This window comes from Penicillium bovifimosum (assembly GCF_028826915.1).
Source record: "Penicillium bovifimosum strain IBT 22155 chromosome Unknown utg000002l_segment0_segment0, whole genome shotgun sequence".
Lineage (NCBI taxonomy): Eukaryota > Fungi > Ascomycota > Eurotiomycetes > Eurotiales > Aspergillaceae > Penicillium > Penicillium bovifimosum.
In genome coordinates, this window is record NW_026622711.1 from 1608306 (window position 1) to 1627459 (window position 19154).

The following is a 19154-nucleotide window of genomic DNA, read 5'->3' on the forward strand; positions in this document are numbered from 1 at the left end:
CTCGAGGAACGAGCAAAAGCAAAGCTGCCAAGAGCTAAGGAGAGCGGGAGAGTGAGGTGAGGGAGATTGGCGATTAGGAGGCCAAGGAGGCCTGACGATAACGACCCTTGACGCGGAGTCAAGCAAAGTACAGGAACAGAACAATTGCTCTGAAAGATAAGAAACAGGTGTATCTATCCCAAGCTCGTACGAGACCTCAGAATGTTTAAGCCACCGCAATGTAGCGAGTTTGTTTCAGCGCCTGGGGCGCCTGGGTGATCGGCAGGTGACCTCGCCGCTCGGCAAAGTAGCGGTACATGACGTGGGCCAGTGGAGGCCACCTATGAAGTGTACCGGTACATCTTTATCTCGTACTCTACGTCCACAAATCATGTATACAAGGTTGTATAGAAAGGTCCTTGGGATAAGACAAGTTCAATTGGGTAGCAAACTTGATATTACATAGGGTAGATAGCAATTGTACACATCGGAAATTCTATTAACAGGCCAGCCATACCAGAACAAAAGCCACACATCAACACCAGACCCTGACCATCCACTAATTCAGAGCCTGGAATGCCCAGCAGATAACGCCAAGTCTTCGCACTGCGAGACAAGGAGGGGATAGGTATCAACAAAGACGAGTGTTTCGCATTTACTCAGGTGGCTCAGCCATCACAGAGTGCCGAGTCTCAGCTTCAGATGTAGCATCAGACTCCGTGCTCCAGTCACCATCTTCCTTCTCGACGACTTTACCGGCAGTGGTTAATGGAGTAGGCTGGGGAATGACTTTGATACCACCAGCGCGCGAGAAGAAGTCTTCTGTGCGAAGTCCGCGGACTTCTTGGGGATCCATTGCATCCATCTGCATCCCGTTGGCTTTCTTCGTACGAATCAACTCCCGCACAGGGACCATCGCTGCATCCCGACATGCTTCCTTGATGTCGCTACCGGACATACCGGCCATAGCCTTGACGAGATAGTGCAGGTCGAAGTTATCACGGTCGACCTTCGTATCTTTGAGAATCAAGCTGAGAATGCGAAGACGCTGGGCCATAGGAGGAAGGGTCACAGGGAATTTCTTGGGCATTCTTCGGAGAATGGCCTCATCGATGTCCTGAATGCGGTTGGTCGCTCCCAGGACAACGATACGCTGGGGCTCGCCCGTCGAGTTGGCCGATGTAAGACCATCCCAATGGGTCATGAATTCTGCCTTCACCATACCACTGGCTTCGTGCTCACCACTTCTCCGAGTACCAAGTACAGCGTCAATCTCATCAATGAAGACGATAGCGGGTTGTAACTTGCGCGCGAGGGAGAACACTGCATTGACCAGTTTGTTGGAGTCACCATACCATTTCTCTGTCAACGTCGAAATGTGCAAATTAATGAAGCATGCTCCACTCTCCGAGGCTAAAGCTTTGGCAAGCATGGTCTTTCCGCAGCCGGGCGGACCGTACAGGAGAACGCCAGAAGGCGCAGTCAACAGAGACGATGTAGAAGCGTAGAGATGAGGCATTGTCAGCGGGTAAATGACCGACTCCTTAAGTTCTTCAATGATTTCGTCAAGGCCCCCGATGTCCTCGAATGACACCGAGATATCCTCTGGCGCAACGACATCCATCGCAATCGCTTGTTCGTATTGACTCAAGGTGAGATCTCGCTTTCGTTGCCCTTTCCCTCGCTTACCACCTCTGCGTGGCGACTCGTCATCTGATTCATTCCCACCCTCCAATCGCCGTAAGATGGCCGCGGACTTCTGCCGTTGTTCCTCCTTCTTCTGACTTTCGGGGTCGAAATCAAGGCGCGATAAGAGGTAGCGAATGAGGAAGTACGCGGACGCAGACTATAAGTGTTAGATGCATTGATTGCTTGAAATATTAAAACGATTGTCTCACAGTGCCTGCAACCATCAGCATTTCCTGGAAGAATTGCTGCCATCTTCGGCCACCGGCTGAAGCCATGGCGATAAGGGGATAGTTAGAGAGGGTGCGGTAATGGCCGAATGAGTGCCCTTTATATGGAAGTGGATTAAGGATAGAAAGAAAAATGAAGCCCACCAGGATTAGAAGACAGCCGAGTCGGCGCGAAGATCGGGCAGCTGTGGCGCGGGAGCCGGGGGGAGGTCAGTCACATGTCGTAAGGCGGAGGCGGTGTTGCGGGTGTTGTTGTCGGCGCGTCCCGCGAGTATGCAAGTTGGTTAGCAATTGTCCGATTATATTACCTCCCAACAAAATGCCACCCAAACGAAAGGCTCCTGCCAAACTCTCCGGTCTTGTAGGATCGGATGATGAAGACATCATGCAAGTTACAAAAGAAACGGAACCTTCCAACGAGCCTCCCGCCAAGAAACGACGAGGCCGACCGCGTATTACCCACGACGATGAGACTGAGACCAAACCTACAAAACCTGCCACACGAACACAAAAGCAGCAACCAGCTGCACCGGGTACAGAGGCTCCTACAGAGGAAAAGCCTGCTCGTCGAGGACGACCCAAAGGAAGCAGCCGGGCAGCGCAAGACGCAGAACAGGCCGCGCAGGCAGCAGGTGTGGAGGATATGGGTCCCGAGCACGACGATGCACTCGCTGAGGAAAATGAAGAACCTCTCGTCCACAAAAATGCAAAGAAGCAGCCGGCCAAAGCAGTAAAGTCTAAGGTTGCTGTGCCTGCTGCACGCGGTCGGGGACGGGGTCGTGCGGCCAGCGCACAGCTTCAAACAGACGGGGAATTTGAATTCACACCGAGCGGTACTCGACACGTTGACGTTGTGGCACCCCATGAGCAAGCTGCCTCAAGAACAGAGCCTGAAGTCGAAGACTCTCAACCGAGAGAAGAAGCCGCTGCCGAACTCGTAGACGAGACTCCAGCCCAAAAGCGCAACATTATTTCTCCAGTGAAGCCCGCTCGCTCTCGGCTATCGATGTTACGCAACCCACAAGATTCTTCTCCTCGTAAGCGCAAGCTAGGAGAGACTGACTCTGAGCAGAGCGGGGATCCGGAGCTGAGGCGCAGGTTGGGTGAACTAACGAAGAAGCATGATGCGTTGGAGAGTAAATACCGCAATCTCCGGGAGATCGGGATTGTCGAAGCCAACGCCAACATGGAAAAATTGCGAAAGCACAGTGAGACTGTTGCGACAGGTACGTTTCTCAGCCGTTTTATTCCCATTTGAGCGGAGAACAGATGGATTGATGTGTCCGATCTAGCATCAAATGAACTAGTTGCCTCGCTCAAGGCGGAACTGGAAGTCCAGCGAAAGCTAGGAAACCAGAGCCGTGGACTTCAGAAACAACTTAGCGACCGTGATGCTGAAATGGTTCGGCTGAAATCCGATGCCAATGAAGCACGAGCACAGCTTGCCTCCGCACAGTCTGAAGTCAAGGCTTTACAGACCAAGCTGGCTGCGGCGCGGAACACAGCTGCCAGCCTTGAGGGAGCTGTAGCCAAGGTCCCGGGCAGTGCTATCAAGGGCGGCGCCAATCGTGCTAACGCAGTTGCCAACGCCGAGGCCGCACAGGCTTCGCAGATTGCACAGTTGAAGGAAGACCTATATAGCGATTTGTCGGGCTTGATTATCCGTGATATCAAAAACAGAGATACAGAACACGTCTACGATTGTATTCAGACTGGAATCAACGGAAGTGAGTTATTCGATATCCCATTGATCGAGTCTTTCTCTAATCCATTACAGCTCTCCACTTCCACCTGGTTGTGCCGAAGACCTCAACCGACTACGATAAGACTGAATTCCAGTACCTCCCTCTCTTGGACTCAAACCGCGATCGCGAACTGGTGAACATGCTGCCAGACTTTTTGACGGTGGATATCACGTTCGTCCGTGGACAGGCGGCCAAGTTTTATACGCGCGTCATTGATGCCCTGACAAAGCGGCGGTCTCTTCCAGCACAATAGCCGTGCTGATACTGCATGTCGGTCTATGGTGTTTCAGGATACACATTTACATGGGAGTTTGTTTGGGCTGCGGATGTAATGGAAGGGCATGTTCTGATTATCAATTATTTTGAGGCTGAATGTGAGCATTCTCAATAGGAAACTTATCTCAGGCTTGCTCTAAAAAGTACCATTAGAGGTCTACAAAGACTGCACTGTCGAAGTACCTTGTAGAAAGTTGGAGCACAATGTAAACACAGGAGGCTTGTGATTGGGCCTTCACCGCCCCCCCAAGTTCCCCGATGCGTCTCGCCAAAAGTTGACGTGTTGCCATTGACCTTCGTAACGCCTTTTTTGTGATTGCTTTGTCTGTGTTTTGTTTTTTTATATGTGGCAGTGGACCACTTCCACTCTTTTAATTCTCTAATCCCTGAGAGAGACATCATGGCGCGTCTCGGCCGCGTCGGATTCCTCGCTCTTGCGGTGGTCTTCCATTTGATCTATACATACTCGATCTTCGATATCTACTTCGTCAGTCCAATTGTTAGTGGCATGCGATCATATGGTGTCGAACGACCATCCGGAGTGCCCGCGCCAGCCAAACGTCTCGTCCTTTTTGTCGCCGACGGCCTACGGGCCGACAAGGCCTTCCAAGCTTTCCCTGACCCGGCCCCCGATGCCGATCCATCGAACGACGAATTGATTCGCCTCGCGCCATTTATTCGCTCGAGAGTCCTCTCCCACGGAACATTCGGCGTCTCCCACACCCGCGTCCCTACCGAGTCACGTCCGGGCCATGTCGCGCTCATCGCGGGTCTTTATGAGGATGTGTCCTCTGTCACAACTGGGTGGAAGATGAACCCGGTAAACTTTGACAGTGTCTTCAACCAGAGCAGGCATACTTGGAGCTGGGGCAGTCCTGATATTCTGCCAATGTTCAAGGAGGGCGCCGTCCCGGGTAGGGTCGATGCGGAGATGTACAGTGAGGAATTGGAGGATTTTACTGTTGATGCGACGCATCTGGACACTTGGGTCTTCACCAAGGTCCAAGATCTCTTTGAGGCGGCAAAGACGGACCCTGACCTGGACCGGAAGCTGCGTGAGGACAAATTGGTGTTCTTTCTTCACCTGCTTGGGCTGGATACCACTGGCCACGCTTTCCGCCCTTACTCGAATGAATACCTGCACAACATCCAGGTAGTGGATAAGGGAGTCCAGGCAATCACAAAGTTGATGGAAGATTTCTACGGGGATGATAAAACGGCGTTCGTGTTCACCGCAGACCATGGCATGAGTGACACGGGCAGCCACGGTGATGGTCATCCAGATAACACGCGAACACCGCTGGTGGCCTGGGGCTCTGGCGTTGCGCGGCCCCAGCTCTCATCTAGTGGGATGGCTGCGGGGCACGAAGATAGATTCTCAGCCGATTGGGGATTCGACCAGGTCCGTCGACATGACGTAGCACAGGCCGATGTGGCCGCGCTCATGGCCTATCTGGTCGGCCTGGACTTCCCCGTCAATTCAGTCGGCCAATTGCCGTTGGATTATCTCAGTGCGAGCCCCAAGGAGAAGGCGCTGGCCACCCTCGCCAACACGCAGGGGGTTCTGGAGATGTACCGGGTCAAAGAAGAGCAGAAGAGAAACGCGGTAATTCGGTATGTGCCTTATGAGCCCTTGTCAGGCTATCACGAGAACTCGAGCGAAGGCAGACTGGCAAGAATCAAGGCACTCATCTCCAATGGTGACTACGATGAGTCTATTGCGATGTCCTCCGAGCTTCTTCGCGTTGCTCTCGAGGGTCTGCGCTATCTACAGACATACGACTGGCTCTTTGTGCGGACCATTGTCTCTGTTGGATACTTGGGATGGATCGCGTATGCGCTGACCACGGTGATTGATTTGCATGTCTTGCATGGAACGTCAGACTCTCATCGGACTATGGCGAGTATCTCATTCTTTTCGTCAATTCTGGTCGTGCTGTACTCAGTATTCCTCTACCAAGGGTCATCATGGCGCTATTACTTCTATGCGTTCTTCCCTGTCTATTTCTGGGAAGAGGTATTTGCGCGCCGCAAGGCTCTGGTAGCCGGCCGCAATATTGTGCTGGGCCATGTGCGCTCTTTCACCGGGTACCTTAAGCTTGGACTACAACTACTAGCATTCCTCGGTGTGATGGAAGCATTGGTCCAGTCCTATTTCCATCGCGAAATCTTCACTGTATGCTTTGCCTTGGGTGCATTCTGGCCTGTGGTCCATGGCCTTGGCTTCCTTCGGAGCCATGCCCTTCTTTCTGCGACTTGGGCCATAGGCTGTGGATTGATGAGTTTGTTCACTCTTCTGCCAGTGATCAAGGTTGAAAACATCGACACAATGTGAGTCTCCTCTTTACCTGGCTTGAATCTTTGGCTAATTCGTTTGTAGCACATATGGTGGTTCACTTATGTTCCTCACCGGCTTAATGTATCTCTTGTTTGAGGATTCCATCATTGGAGAACACGAGACAACATCTGAAGAATCCAATGCCACTGGCCGTGTTGGTTCGCGAGTCATCATGGGCACTCAACTCGGCATGGTCCTACTTGCCGTCATCGTCACTAGATCATCTGTGCTCTCTCTCCAGGCTCGTCAAGGCCTGCCTTTTGGGAATCTTGTAGTTGGGTGGGTTGTTTTAGGTGAGTTTGACAGCAGTATCCTAGGATCGTTGATTTTGTTTCTTCTCGAACAGTGCTAACCAAGTATTAGTGGCTTCCCTGACTCTTCCATTCCTCCACCGTCTGTATCCGAACAGCCACTATCTTCACCGGCTCATGATCATCTTTTTGACCTTCTCACCAACCTTCATCATTCTTACAATCTCATGGGAAGGGCTGTTCTACTTTGTATTCTGCCTGACCATTGTGACCTGGGTTCGCTTAGAACACGCCGTTTACGTTCATGAGACCGGTACCCTAAAGAAACCTAAGAGTACTGGTGTGACGACCGTCGATGGCGACAATTTCTACTACCGGGCCCTTGCTCTCTCCGATGTCCGTGTGGCACTCTTCTTCTTTTTCCTCCTGCAGTCGGCATTCTTCAGTACTGGCAATGTCGCCTCGATCTCGACCTTCTCCCTCGACAGCGTCCGGCGGCTTATCCCCGTCTTCGACCCCTTCGCCCAAGGCGCCCTTCTGATTCTACAAATCCTCATCCCCTTTGCAATCATCAGTGCCAATCTAGGCATCCTCAACCGCCGCCTGGAGGTACCTCCCAGTGCGCTCTTCATGGTTGTCATGGCCATCTCGGACATCATGACTCTCAACTTCTTCTTCATGGTGCGTGACGAGGGCTCATGGCTCGATATTGGTATGACCATCAGCCATTTCTGCATCGCAAGTGCCCTCTGCATCTTCGTGGCGGGGCTAGAATTCCTCAGTGAGCAGTTTGTTAGCGGGGTGGATTTTGCCCCCGTGGTGGCAGCCGTTGGGGCTGCGGTGGTCCAGACTATCGATGAAACCACTTCATCTGGTCACGAGGACCCTAAGGAGTCTAAGAAGGCCCAGTCCAATGGGGCTAGGCAGTCTAAGTCCAAGTCAAAGGGCAAGGGCAAGGGTAAATCTGCAAAGAATTGGTCATGATAGTGGTCGATGCAAGTAATTTAATGTAAAACGTGGGGAGTGCCGACTCCCTAATTGTTATAGAGATGCTCCTAGTTAATTGATCTTTCTTGTATACTACTATGTTTGAGATGCTATTGTAGTACATGCAATATGAGTTTGTTCACTGACTCGCTATCGGGCTTGGATTTACTTCCGATCTCAGGCAATTTGAGTCAGGGCGACATCTCCACGTGGGATCTTAACACAGTACTAGAAATAATGAAACAGCTGGCGGTGTGGAGGCGAGTTCTTTTGAGTTTTCGTATATTGGCGCAGGTGTTCACTCGAACTCAACTCAGGGACCTCTTTCATTGGTCGAGACTTTAAGCTCCAAAGATACCTCGGCATCACAAGCTGCCCAATTGCTCCTCTTTTAGGTCCCTCCACACAATCAACTTCTCTTGTCTTTCTTTTCCCTGAAGAGTTGATGGAGAATCTTATGAGATCTGTGAAGTCTTCCCCACAACTTCCCCTGATTGTTCTCGTTCCCCCAGTCTTTGTATATTCCCCCGCAATCTCACCTTTTTGACTTTCATGTCCTTGAGTTCGAAGGATCGACTGAAATGATCCACAGCTACATCCACAATCACTTCATTTTAGTTAGAATGAGTTGAAACAGGAAGAATAGACCTGGGAAGCAATAGACTAGTTATGTTATATGGCCCCCACGAGTAAATACCTTTAACACATTAAGAGTGGGCAGGTGACACTGACACTACTCCATACATATTCAACCAACATCCGCCCCGTCCCGCCTACCCCGGTGACCACGAGTTCACTTCTCTTACTGCGTTCAGCCTCCTCCGGGAGATCTCGTTAATGTCCAACATAGGATGTACTGTGTACAACTACGTGCATCCGTGGTTATGGAGGCTGGTTAGTCGGGACGATCCAATCCCCAAACCCCAATGGAGGCTGAATTGGTATTGCCACGCGACCCCTAATTAGGGTCGGGCTTAGCGTCGGGGATGTCTTTTAAGACTCGGGGACCAGAATATATTAAGATCTTTGATATTTCATTATGTGTCAACTACTCCGTACCTATTGTGGTACATTGTACTCTATGTTGGCTTAGGCTCCTACTATGACACCGTAGGCTCCAGCAGCCTTCCATCTGGTTCCCTTCTGCCGATCACTCCATCTTTGTGGTCCCAGTTTCCAACCAAAGGACACATTTGGTGGCTTTGCATAATTTTGGGCAGGCATTTGTGCTTAGTACAGAGGATGGTTGACACTGTTATGTCGGAATTGTGCTTTAGGGCTCTGGCCATTACCCCTTTCTCATCTTCCCTGAAGCGTATAGTTATCGTATTTAGGCGCTAGTTAGGATTCATCTTAGTGTTTGCAGCGCTAGAAGAGAGAAGAATAAAATAAAATGGGAGACTAAGCCATGACCTTCATGAGAGATAGGATAAATCACCATAGATGTCATAACGAATAAATCTATTCCAATTTACAACCAAAAAGTGACCAAGTCCAAGTGAAGTGACCCAGACCCACCCAGTGGTGACCAGTGGTGATAATCCTCTTTCTATTGCCACGTCCCAACGGTTCCCCCAGAACTTTGATATTCTTCCCTCTCTCTCTCTCTCTTCTTTCCCCTCTATCTTCCGGTCCTTTTTCTTATTAGCTCTTTCAATCGTGTGGCGCCCCCATTCGAGATCCCCTTCATTAGCGTGCCCCGTGGGGACCTGCTCTTTGCACCTTCGCAACTTTACCTCACATTTTATATATCCTGATATCGCTTCTCTCCCTACGCATCCACCTTCCCCCTCCCCCTCCCAATCCTACTCGACATCAACTCTCGTCCCCAGCCTGGATGGAGAGAGCGACGTGACAATGAGTACTACCGAATTCCATCCCGACCAGCTCTCGGACAATCAAGCCAGCCCGGCTCCGAGTAACGCAGGCTCCACGGGCACATCAGGCATCACAGTGCGCAATGGACCGCAAGGCCAGCCGCTAAGCTTCAGAAGGTAAGCCAGTTCTTCCTGTATTGTTTTCTAGCTATTAGGCGACACTGGCAGCGCGGTGATATGGGGTGATAATTGCAAGTCATGGAGGAGGGGGAGAAGATGTGTGGGCGCAAAGCCCTGAGTTGAGGGGGAAGACAGGGTTTTCCCTTTACGCTTGTCGCCTACTTCCCCTGGAGAAATAAAACTCTCAAAATGTTAAGCATTCATGTGCGCTTGCTAATTCTTTAATCTTCAGGCAACGTGCGTCACGCGCGTGTGAGGTACGTCTAGATCTTATATCGAGGGGACGCGACTGGGGGGCCGAGGTTTCTCACGACCTCGGCTCGATTTCTTATCGTCATACATATACGCATCTACACCCCCCTTTGATACTATCATTTTTTGGAGAGAACTATGTAACTGACGTTTTATTTTTCGCTTAATTTAGACATGTCATGCTCGAAAGGTAAGTTTATCCCCGGTCGCATGTCTTTTTTTCACCTCGTCGGTCTAACCCATCTCGCCGCTCAATAGGTCCGATGTGATGCAGCTAGCCTCGGAGTGCCCTGCACAAATTGTGTCGCTTTCTCGATAGAATGCAAGATCCCTTCCCCAAAACGAAAGAAGAATAACTCGGGCAAGAGCAAAGACGACGCTCGTTACGATGACAGTCCACCTCACACTGCCTCTTCGATTGTCGACGCGGCGGTCGCCCACTTCCGACCCACGAGTACTGAGGAACCAGAAGGCCCGCGGTCAAAGTCTGTGTCCATGCCCAGAGACAAAGAGAGAGGCTCAGATGCCGACGAAAAGAACAATGCCTTCGGATACCGCAACAATCGCATGGCCACTGACGGAATGCCAAAAACAACTCTCTCCGAGGCCGATGCCGCCCAACAAGCTTCGACCGATAATGCCTATGCCCAATTCATGAAACCAAAATTTGCTCGTGCTCCGATTAAAGAGGCTGGTCGGGTGGCATACTTGGGCGAGTCGTCAAACCTGTCTCTTCTGGTTCAGGACCGTCATGGAACGACGGATGTCGTGCACTATCCGCTCCCACCGAATATCAGAGGATCTCGCGCCCGGTTGACGGACTTGGACAATTTGGAAATTGATATCTTGCACCAGCGAGGCGCATTCCTGCTTCCACCCAAACCCCTCTGTGATGAATTGGTCGATGCCTACTTCAAGTGGGTGGCCCCCGTGGTGCCGATTATCAACAAGAGTCGCTTCATGCGCCACTACCGTGACCCCAAGAACCCGCCGTCACTGCTGTTGCTACAGGCGATTCTGCTGGCAGGATCGAGAGTCTGCACTAACCAGCAGCTTATGGATGCGAACGGCTCAACGACCCCTGCGGCTATGACCTTCTATAAGCGTGCCAAGGCATTGTATGATGCTAACTACGAAGATGACCGTGTGACTATTGTGCAGGCATTGGTTCTTCTGGGCTGGTACTGGGAGGGACCGGAAGGTGAGTCTGATCGATGCCAGCTTATTCTCTCTCCACGCTTTTCTGACTAGTCACAGATGTCACGAAAAACGTGTTCTACTGGACGCGGGTCGCCATCGTGGTCGCGCAGGGTTCTGGAATGCACCGGAGTGTCGAAATGTCACAGCTGAACAAGCCCGACAAAAGACTATGGAAGAGAATCTGGTGGACTCTGTTCACTCGGGATCGCTCAGTGGCTGTCGCGTTGGGACGACCGATTGGAATCAACACTGATGACTCGGATGTTGAGATGGTGACGGAGGATGATTTTATCGAGGATGAACTTGACACTCCAGCCGAATACCCATCAGACCCGGTCCATGTCCAATTTTTCCTGCAGTATGTGAAACTGTGCGAGATCATGGGGTTGGTTTTGTCGCAGCAATACTCTGTGGCTTCCAAGTCACGGCGCATGAATGCTATGGATCTTACCCACTCTGATATGGCTCTGGCCGATTGGCTGCAGAATTGTCCGAAAGAAGTGTGCTGGCAACGATCTCGGCACCATTTCTGGGCGGCTCTCCTGCACTCGAACTACTACACTACACTGTGTCTTCTCCACCGAGCCCATATGCCGCCGGCCTCATCCGCACCCAACAACTACAGGGTCGAAGAAATGGCTTACCCATCGCGAACCATTGCTTTCCAAGCTGCAGGCATGATCACGTCTATTGTGGAGAATTTACAAGCACACGGGGAGATTCGGTACACGCCTGCCTTCATTGTTTACAGTTTGTTCTCGGCATTGATTATGCACGTGTACCAGATGCGTTCATCGGTCCCCTCGATTGTGGCCACCTGCCAGGAAAGAATCAACGTGTGCATGCTAGCCCTCAAGGATGTATCTAAGGTCTGGCTAGTGGCCAAGATGGTGAACACCTTGTTCGAGTCCATTCTCGGAAACAAGGTGCTGGAGGAGAGACTCCAGAAGGCCGCAGGTCGGAGACATCAGCGCACACGTCACGGCGAATCATCTGTCTCTAGGAAGCCGGAACCACTGAAGCGCAAGTTTGACGACATGGACATTGGTATGCCAAATGGTGGACCTACTCCCCCGGTATCATACGAACGTTCCCGGCCCCAGACGCCCGCCGTTACACCTTCCCGGGAACTGAACCAGCCTCCTCTCGGCGGCCAACAGTCCCCTAGCAATCACCGCGGCCCTCACGATCCCATGACCGGCACTGGTAACTCCCGAGCCAACACCCGGCCCACTACACCATTCAACGGCCAATTCTCTCTACCCGCCACACCCCCCGACTTCTTCCTGGTGACCCGTAACTCGCCCAATCTTTCGCCCTCTCTCTGGGAGAACTTCCAGCCTGACCAACTCTTCCCCGACGGCACCGCCTTCTTCCCCGAGCTTACCTCGCCTCCGCAACCTGGTGCCGTCGATCCCAATCTCCAGATGCCGTCACAGATGCCCTCAGGCATGGCCCAGCGTCCTCCCATGATGAACAACCAACCGCAGCCCGCCCCGGGCCGCAGTATGTCCGTCTCCCAGGGGAGTCCGCCGATGATTTCGGGACTGCCTGGCCCCATGGGCATGCAGCCCAGCCCGGCGCAGCAGATGTTTGGCATAGAAGGTCATCAGCAGGCTTGGCCGCCGATCCAGGGTCTCGATGGGACTATGAGTGGGGCTGCGATGGACGCTGCTAGCCAGGATAATGATAACTGGAGTAGCAGTTCCCGGAGTGGCCCAACTGCACCGACGACGCTGAACGTCGAGGACTGGTATGTTTTTCTTCCTGTGGCCTGATTTGCTTGGGTCTTTCGGCTAACACTGCAAATAGGTTCCAATTCTTCGGCATCAACGGCGGATTCGGTGATTTGGCTGCATAGATCAAGCATGGGTCGAAATATGTTTCGTTTCATGTTTATGCAGTCGCCTGTCAAGACTGGACACTTGGTCCAGAATCTAATCTAATTGCTATGCTGGTATATACTGTCATCTTTTGGAACTCTCCTTTCGCATGGTTCTCTCAAAATGGATTGCTTTCCGGGGCGAGGTTCGGCTGGGGCGTTTGGTGTGGGATTCTTTCGAGGCCTGCTCTGTGTTGAGGGAAGATTTGGCTAAATATCCATGGAAGGAGCCAGTGGTCTTCCTGTCTCGTTTTTCGTACTTGTCTTACGCGATATCTATTTCATGTCTTCTATTTTGGGCCGTTGGGAACTTTATGGACTGGCATCCAGAGGGAGTTTGGGGAGTATACTGTGTATATGAAATTCAATTGCTTGCCATGAGAAACCCGTACAATTCAGCGAAACGAGGCCTGTGATATTTACAGACACAAAACCCCAGGGGACTAGAAGGGAGGTGTATGTGCAAAAGTCTCAAGGAGGGAGTAAGTATATTAGTGTCAACAGGAGAACCTAGAAGGGGAAGAATGCTTCTCATTCTGACTATCTCTGCTCTACTAAAACAGATGCCCTGGTGGGGGCCAAGGCTCGCTGGTCGGTCTGCCAGACTTCCGTTGTCGCAAAGCGCATTCGACAACCCTCACACTGTTTTTGATGAGAGCGCGTAGATGGCACTCCGCTCATCTACTCGACGGCGGACCAACGGTGGTCATCGGACGTCCTAGAGAGCAAAAGAAGTAAGTGATGAGATCACATAAGTGGATTGACATCCTCGTCGGACAACACTTACTGCACAGAAGCTTGTTCCAGTCCTTGATGGTCTTTCCCACCGAGCCCCAATTGGTGGGTTGGTGCGAGTCCCGATTGGAGGGCTGCTCGAGGTGATGGCCGAGATGATGGCTAAGCCATCGATGCGACCGTCAATCGACGGTGCTCATCAGCAGGATGCTGGATCTCAATGGGAAGGGAACTATCCGGTGCAGGCGGCAAAATGTTTACGGAAGGAGCAGGCAGCGATGGGCTTGTGATAGTATCAAACACGTTGCGCTATTCATGGACCTGACGCTGGTCGCAGCCTTCGTTTTCAGTAAGACAGGGACAAGTCGGGGCAGGCGGCACCCAACCCACTGCCAGACTTGGACGAAGAAGGGGTCAGCGAATTCGTTGAATGCAGTGGGATCATTGTCCATTGGAGATGGTTTGAGATGCCACTTGCATTAGCCGTAGGCACACGTTTGGTATCCTGTCGGGGCCGAGGGTTCTGATCAGCGGCCGTTGGGTTTTCTTGTGCAGGAGGAGTTTGTGTGGGTGGGCTTTGCGCTGGAGGGGTTGTCAAGCTAATCGGTGTTGCGGGTTGATGACTTGAAGCCATAGTATGCTGCCTATCTTTGAGGCTGCGAACAACTGGAGCTCCGTCCCTCGTGGATCAACGGAGAAGCCTCCTCGGTCTCTGCGTCGTCTGCAGTCGTCAGTATCAACTCGTCATGGAGATGGTCTGCACACTCCGGGTGATACATGACACATGAAAGGAGATGGGGGATCCTTACCAAGAGAGACGAGGGGTACTGGACCCCCTCGAGGCAGCGAGGCAGCCGAGGGAAGGACGCTTGGGGCCCTTGATTTTATGCTGGGAGGTCATGAGGCGCCTCATCAACCGATTCCGCTCATCATATCAATCAAGATGCTCGCTGTGACATGTTTATTGATTTGGGGATGAAGGTTGAGGGGATCGATTGAGAAAGGGAAAGATGAAGTGAGAGGAGCACTTAATATACCATCCTTGGACGACTAAGCGATTGCTCTTAGACCCGCCGGGGATAAACAGATCATTTAAGGCGAGCGCATTGGAGGGTTGTTTCACATTCTGCTTTTGTGAGGCTGTGTTGCGGCTCGCTGTGTTGCGGGCTTGCGGCTCATACTTCACGACGACATCATGCCCTTTGGTCTTCACATCTTGAACAAGGGCCTACCGAGCTAGGTAGGTGGATAACCCACCCGCTTCCTTTCCTCAATCGGTCGGTCTTCTCTCATTTCTACTCCGTTATATCTACCTACACGACACATGAGATTATGGAGTGTCCTGGGTTGACTAGTGGGTTTGCTAGTCGATCAGACCAACTACAAGAGCCATGAAATGGTTTCAGTCAACCATCAGTTGTGACAAAGTGAAATGTGTCCCGATGAGTCGTGGGGTGCACTTCTCATATTCTGCTTTCCCGCGTACTGGTTATAGGTATTGTCAAAACGGAGTCCTCAAATTACCACAGTAAATTCTTAAATGGAGTATGGTACTGGCTTATTGCTACGATAACTAAATTCCCCAAACTCCTAGCGGATTAGATCCTATATCCCCTCTTGACTTCTGCAACTGCTTTACCCGTCTGACCAGAGTCCCAACCAAGATCGGACCGACCAATGTACAAAGCGAGATCGCCCAAATGACCACTAGGTAGATCTCGGATGGTCCTTCGGAAGAGCCATCAGAGAAGATTCCTTGGCTTTCGGCAATCGAGGCAATGAGGTATCCCACTTCGCCGCGGGCAACCATCGCTAGTCCCAAGATAGAGGACGGGTACAAGGACTTGGGCTTGGCGGGAAGAGAGATGTCGGAATGGCTGAAAGTTGTGGAAGGGGATTCATTCGGTTGGGTATCGTCTTGGTTGGCGGGGGTCTCTGCGGTCCTGTGTGCCTGCGTGCTTTTCATCTTCTGATTCAATTTTCGGCTGATAACCTTCGGACTGAAGCAACAGGTATGGGCGTAGGTAAAGGGCTTCTTGATGGTAGAGAGTAGAGCCGCCACAGGGCTTGGAGAGAGACGAACGAGCCAAAGGCCTGTGGCCATCTTTCCGAGAGCCATTAAAAGGGCGTAGATTATTCCACGCCATACTACCTGGCCTGAGAACATCTTCGTGATGGGGATTGCGAAGCCAATGGAGGCCTGCTGGTATGAGTATTTCGTTTGGGAAATCGAATAGATAGACTCACGAAGAAAAGAGGGAGGAGGATTCGGCTGACCGGCTCTTTATAATATCTGCTATAGACAAGTTCACCTGTCGGTGTCTCATGGCTTGTTCCGGTTGCTTGAACATGTGCATTAGAGGAGGGCATCTCTTGACTATGCCGGTTCGTGTCGTCTTGTGTGCTCGCCCGAGGGGTTCTTCGAGGGTTGGGAGATTTCTCTCTAGGTGAGCCAGAACATGCTCGAGAATCAGGCTGCTCAGCCAGTGTCGATGCTCCCGACTCCGCCACCAGGACATCAAACCATGAAACAATCACTCCGGCAAGGTAAGCAGCGAAAAGACTGGAGGTCCCAGCATAAGTTGCTCCAGCCACAATACCAACCAGCACACACGACTGTGCGAGGAACGCAAATTGTGCAGTTTTCACGAGTCTCGGAAAATTGTCTTTCCAAGTGAGCAATTTTCGCAACGCAGGCTGTAAACAGAGCGCACACAGCAATAGAAGACCAACAGCAAACCCGATCGAGACAAAAACGGGTCGAATGACAGTCACCGTACTGAACGAGGCGGCATCTCCGCCGAGATTTGAAATGATCTGGACCATGACTAGGCCGACTACGTCGTCCAGCATTGCAGCACTGGAAGTGACGGTGCCAAGCCTCGTAGTTGCCAGTTGCGTGGTTGAGAGAATGGTGAATGTAGTGCCGAGACTAGTTGCACTCAGTGCTGCACCGGCAGCAAAGGATTGGAGAGATGTTGAAGATACAAGCTCCATGAGAATAAATGACAGGCCCATAGGGACGCAGATTCCAGTGAGAGCTACGGCTGTTGAGAGAAGGACGTTTGCCTTCAAGGACTGGAGGGAGGTTGATAGGCCACCTGTTTCTAGTGAGCATCCTACCCAATGTAGCAACTTCAGGGTAGGGGTATACCTTCATAGATCAAGAGTATCAGGCCGAGATACCCAATCTGCTGGATGACTGTTTCCGTCTCTCGGTCGAACCATTGGGCCCCAGGCGTGCCCCAAAGAATACCGATGAAAAGTTGGCCGATTAGTCCACAGTAAAGAAGCTTGTCCAAACAGGCATTGGCTATGTTTAGTGTCAACAGAAAGCCGGTGTAGTTGAGGACTGTTTCGATTGAGGGTTCGTGGTAGGCGAATGCCGCATCTGATTTTGATGCCATGGTCTTCTGGCTCTCTAGTCTCTGGCTATAGCCTATGGAGGGTTTCCAGACTAGTGACTACAGGATTCATGGATGTCTGCTGGGTGTATCAACCACCAGTTATGAATAGGAGTGGTGATCAGATGGCTAAGATAGCGAGCCAAGCGGATGACTAAAGTTGGCGACTTTCTACCTGGAAGTGTCTCCACGCTCATTGCTCTTTAAGTAGTAGTACTGTAGTAGCTACTAGCTTAGTCTAGCTACTAGCTATCACTATCAGCATAGTCCAATTGACAGTACTTACAGTTACTTCTGTATGTTGACTCATTTTCATATCCCCACATACTTGAATTACCCAATTGGGACTAGCGGATGATGAAATCGCAGTTGCCCGCCATCCGACGAATCAGCGCAACGGATGGAGACTCAGCTCGTCGGGGAAGATAATTATGATTTTGGCCTCTTCTGCTTCTTCTTCTTGTCACTTTCTCTGCTTCATCCTTTGACTCTTTGTTGTCCAATATACCCCTATAACCCCTCCAATTACACTCCGCATCCCCTCTTTCTCTCCCTACTTCTGCCCCCCCCCGCCTTTGCAGCGATGTCGGCCCCAGGATCTGGCATTCCCAATGCTACTTCAGAGTCATCTAGCGGTGTGAAGAAGGCTTTCCCTCGTGTTGATCTAGCTGGGAATAATCTTCCTCCATCCCCTGCACCTTCTAGCCCTCACGCCGGCCGCCGGTACAACATTGCCACCGAGCTGGTATTCACCGAGGGCAGTGACCAATACAATGCCAGCAGCGTTCCGATCTACCAGGTATACATCTCAATCCGAACAAATGGACATAATGGCAGTGTCAATTGGACCCCGGAACTAACCATCTTTCCTCACATAGAGTGCTACCTTCAAACAAACCTCCGGCAGCGGCGGTGGTGAGTATGACTACACACGATCCGGCAACCCCACTCGCACACACCTTGAGCGCCACCTGGCCAAGATCATGTCCGCGCAGCGCGCCCTCGTGGTGTCCTCCGGCATGGCAGCCTTGGACGTGATAACGAGATTGCTTCGTCCTGGTGACGAGGTGGTTACCGGTGACGATCTGTACGGTGGCAGCCACCGTCTGCTCAAGTTCCTCTCGTCCAACGGTGGAATCATCGTACACCACGTCGACACGACAGATGCAGAGAAGGTCAAGGCAGTGCTGAGCTCAAAGACGACTATGGTGCTGCTCGAGACTCCCACGAACCCCCTAATCAAAATCGTCGATATCGGAAAAATTGCTACCGCCGCCCACGAGGCCAACCCCAACTGCATCGTCTCCGTGGATAACACCATGATGTCTCCCCTCCTCCTCAACCCACTCGACTTTGGCGCCGATGTCGTATACGAGAGTGGCACCAAGTATCTGTCCGGTCACCACGACCTGATGGCTGGTGTCATTGCCGTAAACGACCTGCAGCTCGGAGAACGCCTGTACTTCCCGATCAACGCTTCGGGATGCGGCCTGTCACCGTTCGACTCCTGGCTGTTGCTGCGTGGTGTGAAGACCTTGAAGGTTCGCATGGACCAGCAGCAGGCCAATGCTCAGCGTATTGCCGAGTTCCTCGAGAACAACGGCTTTAAGGTGCGCTACCCCGGTCTGCGATCTCACCCGCAATACGAACTTCACAACTCCATGGCGCGGGGCGCTGGTGCTGTGCTCTCGTTCGAGACCGGTGATATTGCCGTTAGTGAGCGCATTGTTGAAAGCGCCAAGATCTGGGCTATCAGTGTCAGCTTTGGCTGTGTCAACAGTTTGATCAGTATGCCGTGCCGTATGAGTCATGCCAGCATTGACGCGAAGACGCGGGCGGAGCGAGCTTTGCCTGAAGACTTGATCCGGTTATGTGTTGGTATTGAAGATGCGGATGACTTGATTGAAGACTTGCAACGAGCGGTACGTATCTCTAATTTGGAGCCTTAGCTTTCGTTAAACTGACTTTTCTACAGTTGGTGGAAGCTGGTGCAGTCAGAGTCACCATGGACGGTATTGAGGCTCTATAGTGTAGTTAAGCTTGGGTATATTTGGCGTTGGGGACTTAAATCATGAAACGACTTACAATAACCTCACCTTACTCCGTACTCCATACTCACCTTCCAATTGGAAATGGCCGATAAGAGAATTACTCAGCTTCGGTCCAATTTAAGTTTACCCCGATAAGTGGCG

General features: G+C 51.7%; 6 protein-coding genes across 6 annotated transcripts; 4 read left to right on the forward strand and 2 right to left on the reverse strand.

Moving 5' to 3' along the window:
• Positions 1 to 634: 634 nt before the first annotated feature.
• N7515_001825 (protein-degrading AAA family ATPase MSP1) lies at positions 635 to 1943 on the reverse strand (the record flags this gene model as incomplete). The annotated part of the gene is made up of 2 exons (XM_056662569.1): positions 635 to 1825; positions 1878 to 1943. The coding sequence occupies 2 exons, from the start codon at positions 1941 to 1943 to the stop codon at positions 635 to 637; spliced, it is 1257 nt and encodes a 418-aa protein (XP_056524682.1).
• A 271-nt stretch (positions 1944 to 2214) lies between these two features.
• Positions 2215 to 3893, forward strand: N7515_001826 (putative chromosome segregation protein (Pcs1); the record flags this gene model as incomplete). The annotated part of the gene is made up of 3 exons (XM_056662570.1): positions 2215 to 3121; positions 3188 to 3622; positions 3673 to 3893. The coding sequence occupies 3 exons, from the start codon at positions 2215 to 2217 to the stop codon at positions 3891 to 3893; spliced, it is 1563 nt and encodes a 520-aa protein (XP_056524683.1).
• Positions 3894 to 4316: 423 nt separating this feature from the next.
• On the forward strand, positions 4317 to 7489 carry N7515_001827 (mannose-ethanolamine phosphotransferase MCD4; the record flags this gene model as incomplete). The annotated part of the gene is made up of 3 exons (XM_056662571.1): positions 4317 to 6247; positions 6297 to 6547; positions 6618 to 7489. The coding sequence occupies 3 exons, from the start codon at positions 4317 to 4319 to the stop codon at positions 7487 to 7489; spliced, it is 3054 nt and encodes a 1017-aa protein (XP_056524684.1).
• A 1860-nt stretch (positions 7490 to 9349) lies between these two features.
• On the forward strand, positions 9350 to 12802 carry farA (CeGAL family transcription factor; the record flags this gene model as incomplete). The annotated part of the gene is made up of 6 exons (XM_056662572.1): positions 9350 to 9486; positions 9722 to 9746; positions 9914 to 9931; positions 10000 to 10942; positions 10999 to 12694; positions 12754 to 12802. 6 exons carry the CDS (start codon positions 9350 to 9352, stop codon positions 12800 to 12802), a joined length of 2868 nt encoding a protein of 955 aa, XP_056524685.1.
• A 2344-nt stretch (positions 12803 to 15146) lies between these two features.
• N7515_001829 (cation:proton antiporter) lies at positions 15147 to 16965 on the reverse strand (the record flags this gene model as incomplete). The annotated part of the gene is made up of 3 exons (XM_056662573.1): positions 15147 to 15761; positions 15806 to 16659; positions 16713 to 16965. Coding segments are annotated over 3 exons (1722 nt in total), but the record flags the coding sequence as incomplete, so codon positions are not given.
• A 580-nt stretch (positions 16966 to 17545) lies between these two features.
• N7515_001830 (cystathionine beta-lyase STR3) lies at positions 17546 to 18991 on the forward strand (the record flags this gene model as incomplete). Its single annotated transcript, XM_056662574.1, has 3 exons — positions 17546 to 17761; positions 17841 to 18884; positions 18938 to 18991. 3 exons carry the CDS (start codon positions 17546 to 17548, stop codon positions 18989 to 18991), a joined length of 1314 nt encoding a protein of 437 aa, XP_056524687.1.
• Positions 18992 to 19154: the final 163 nt, after the last annotated feature.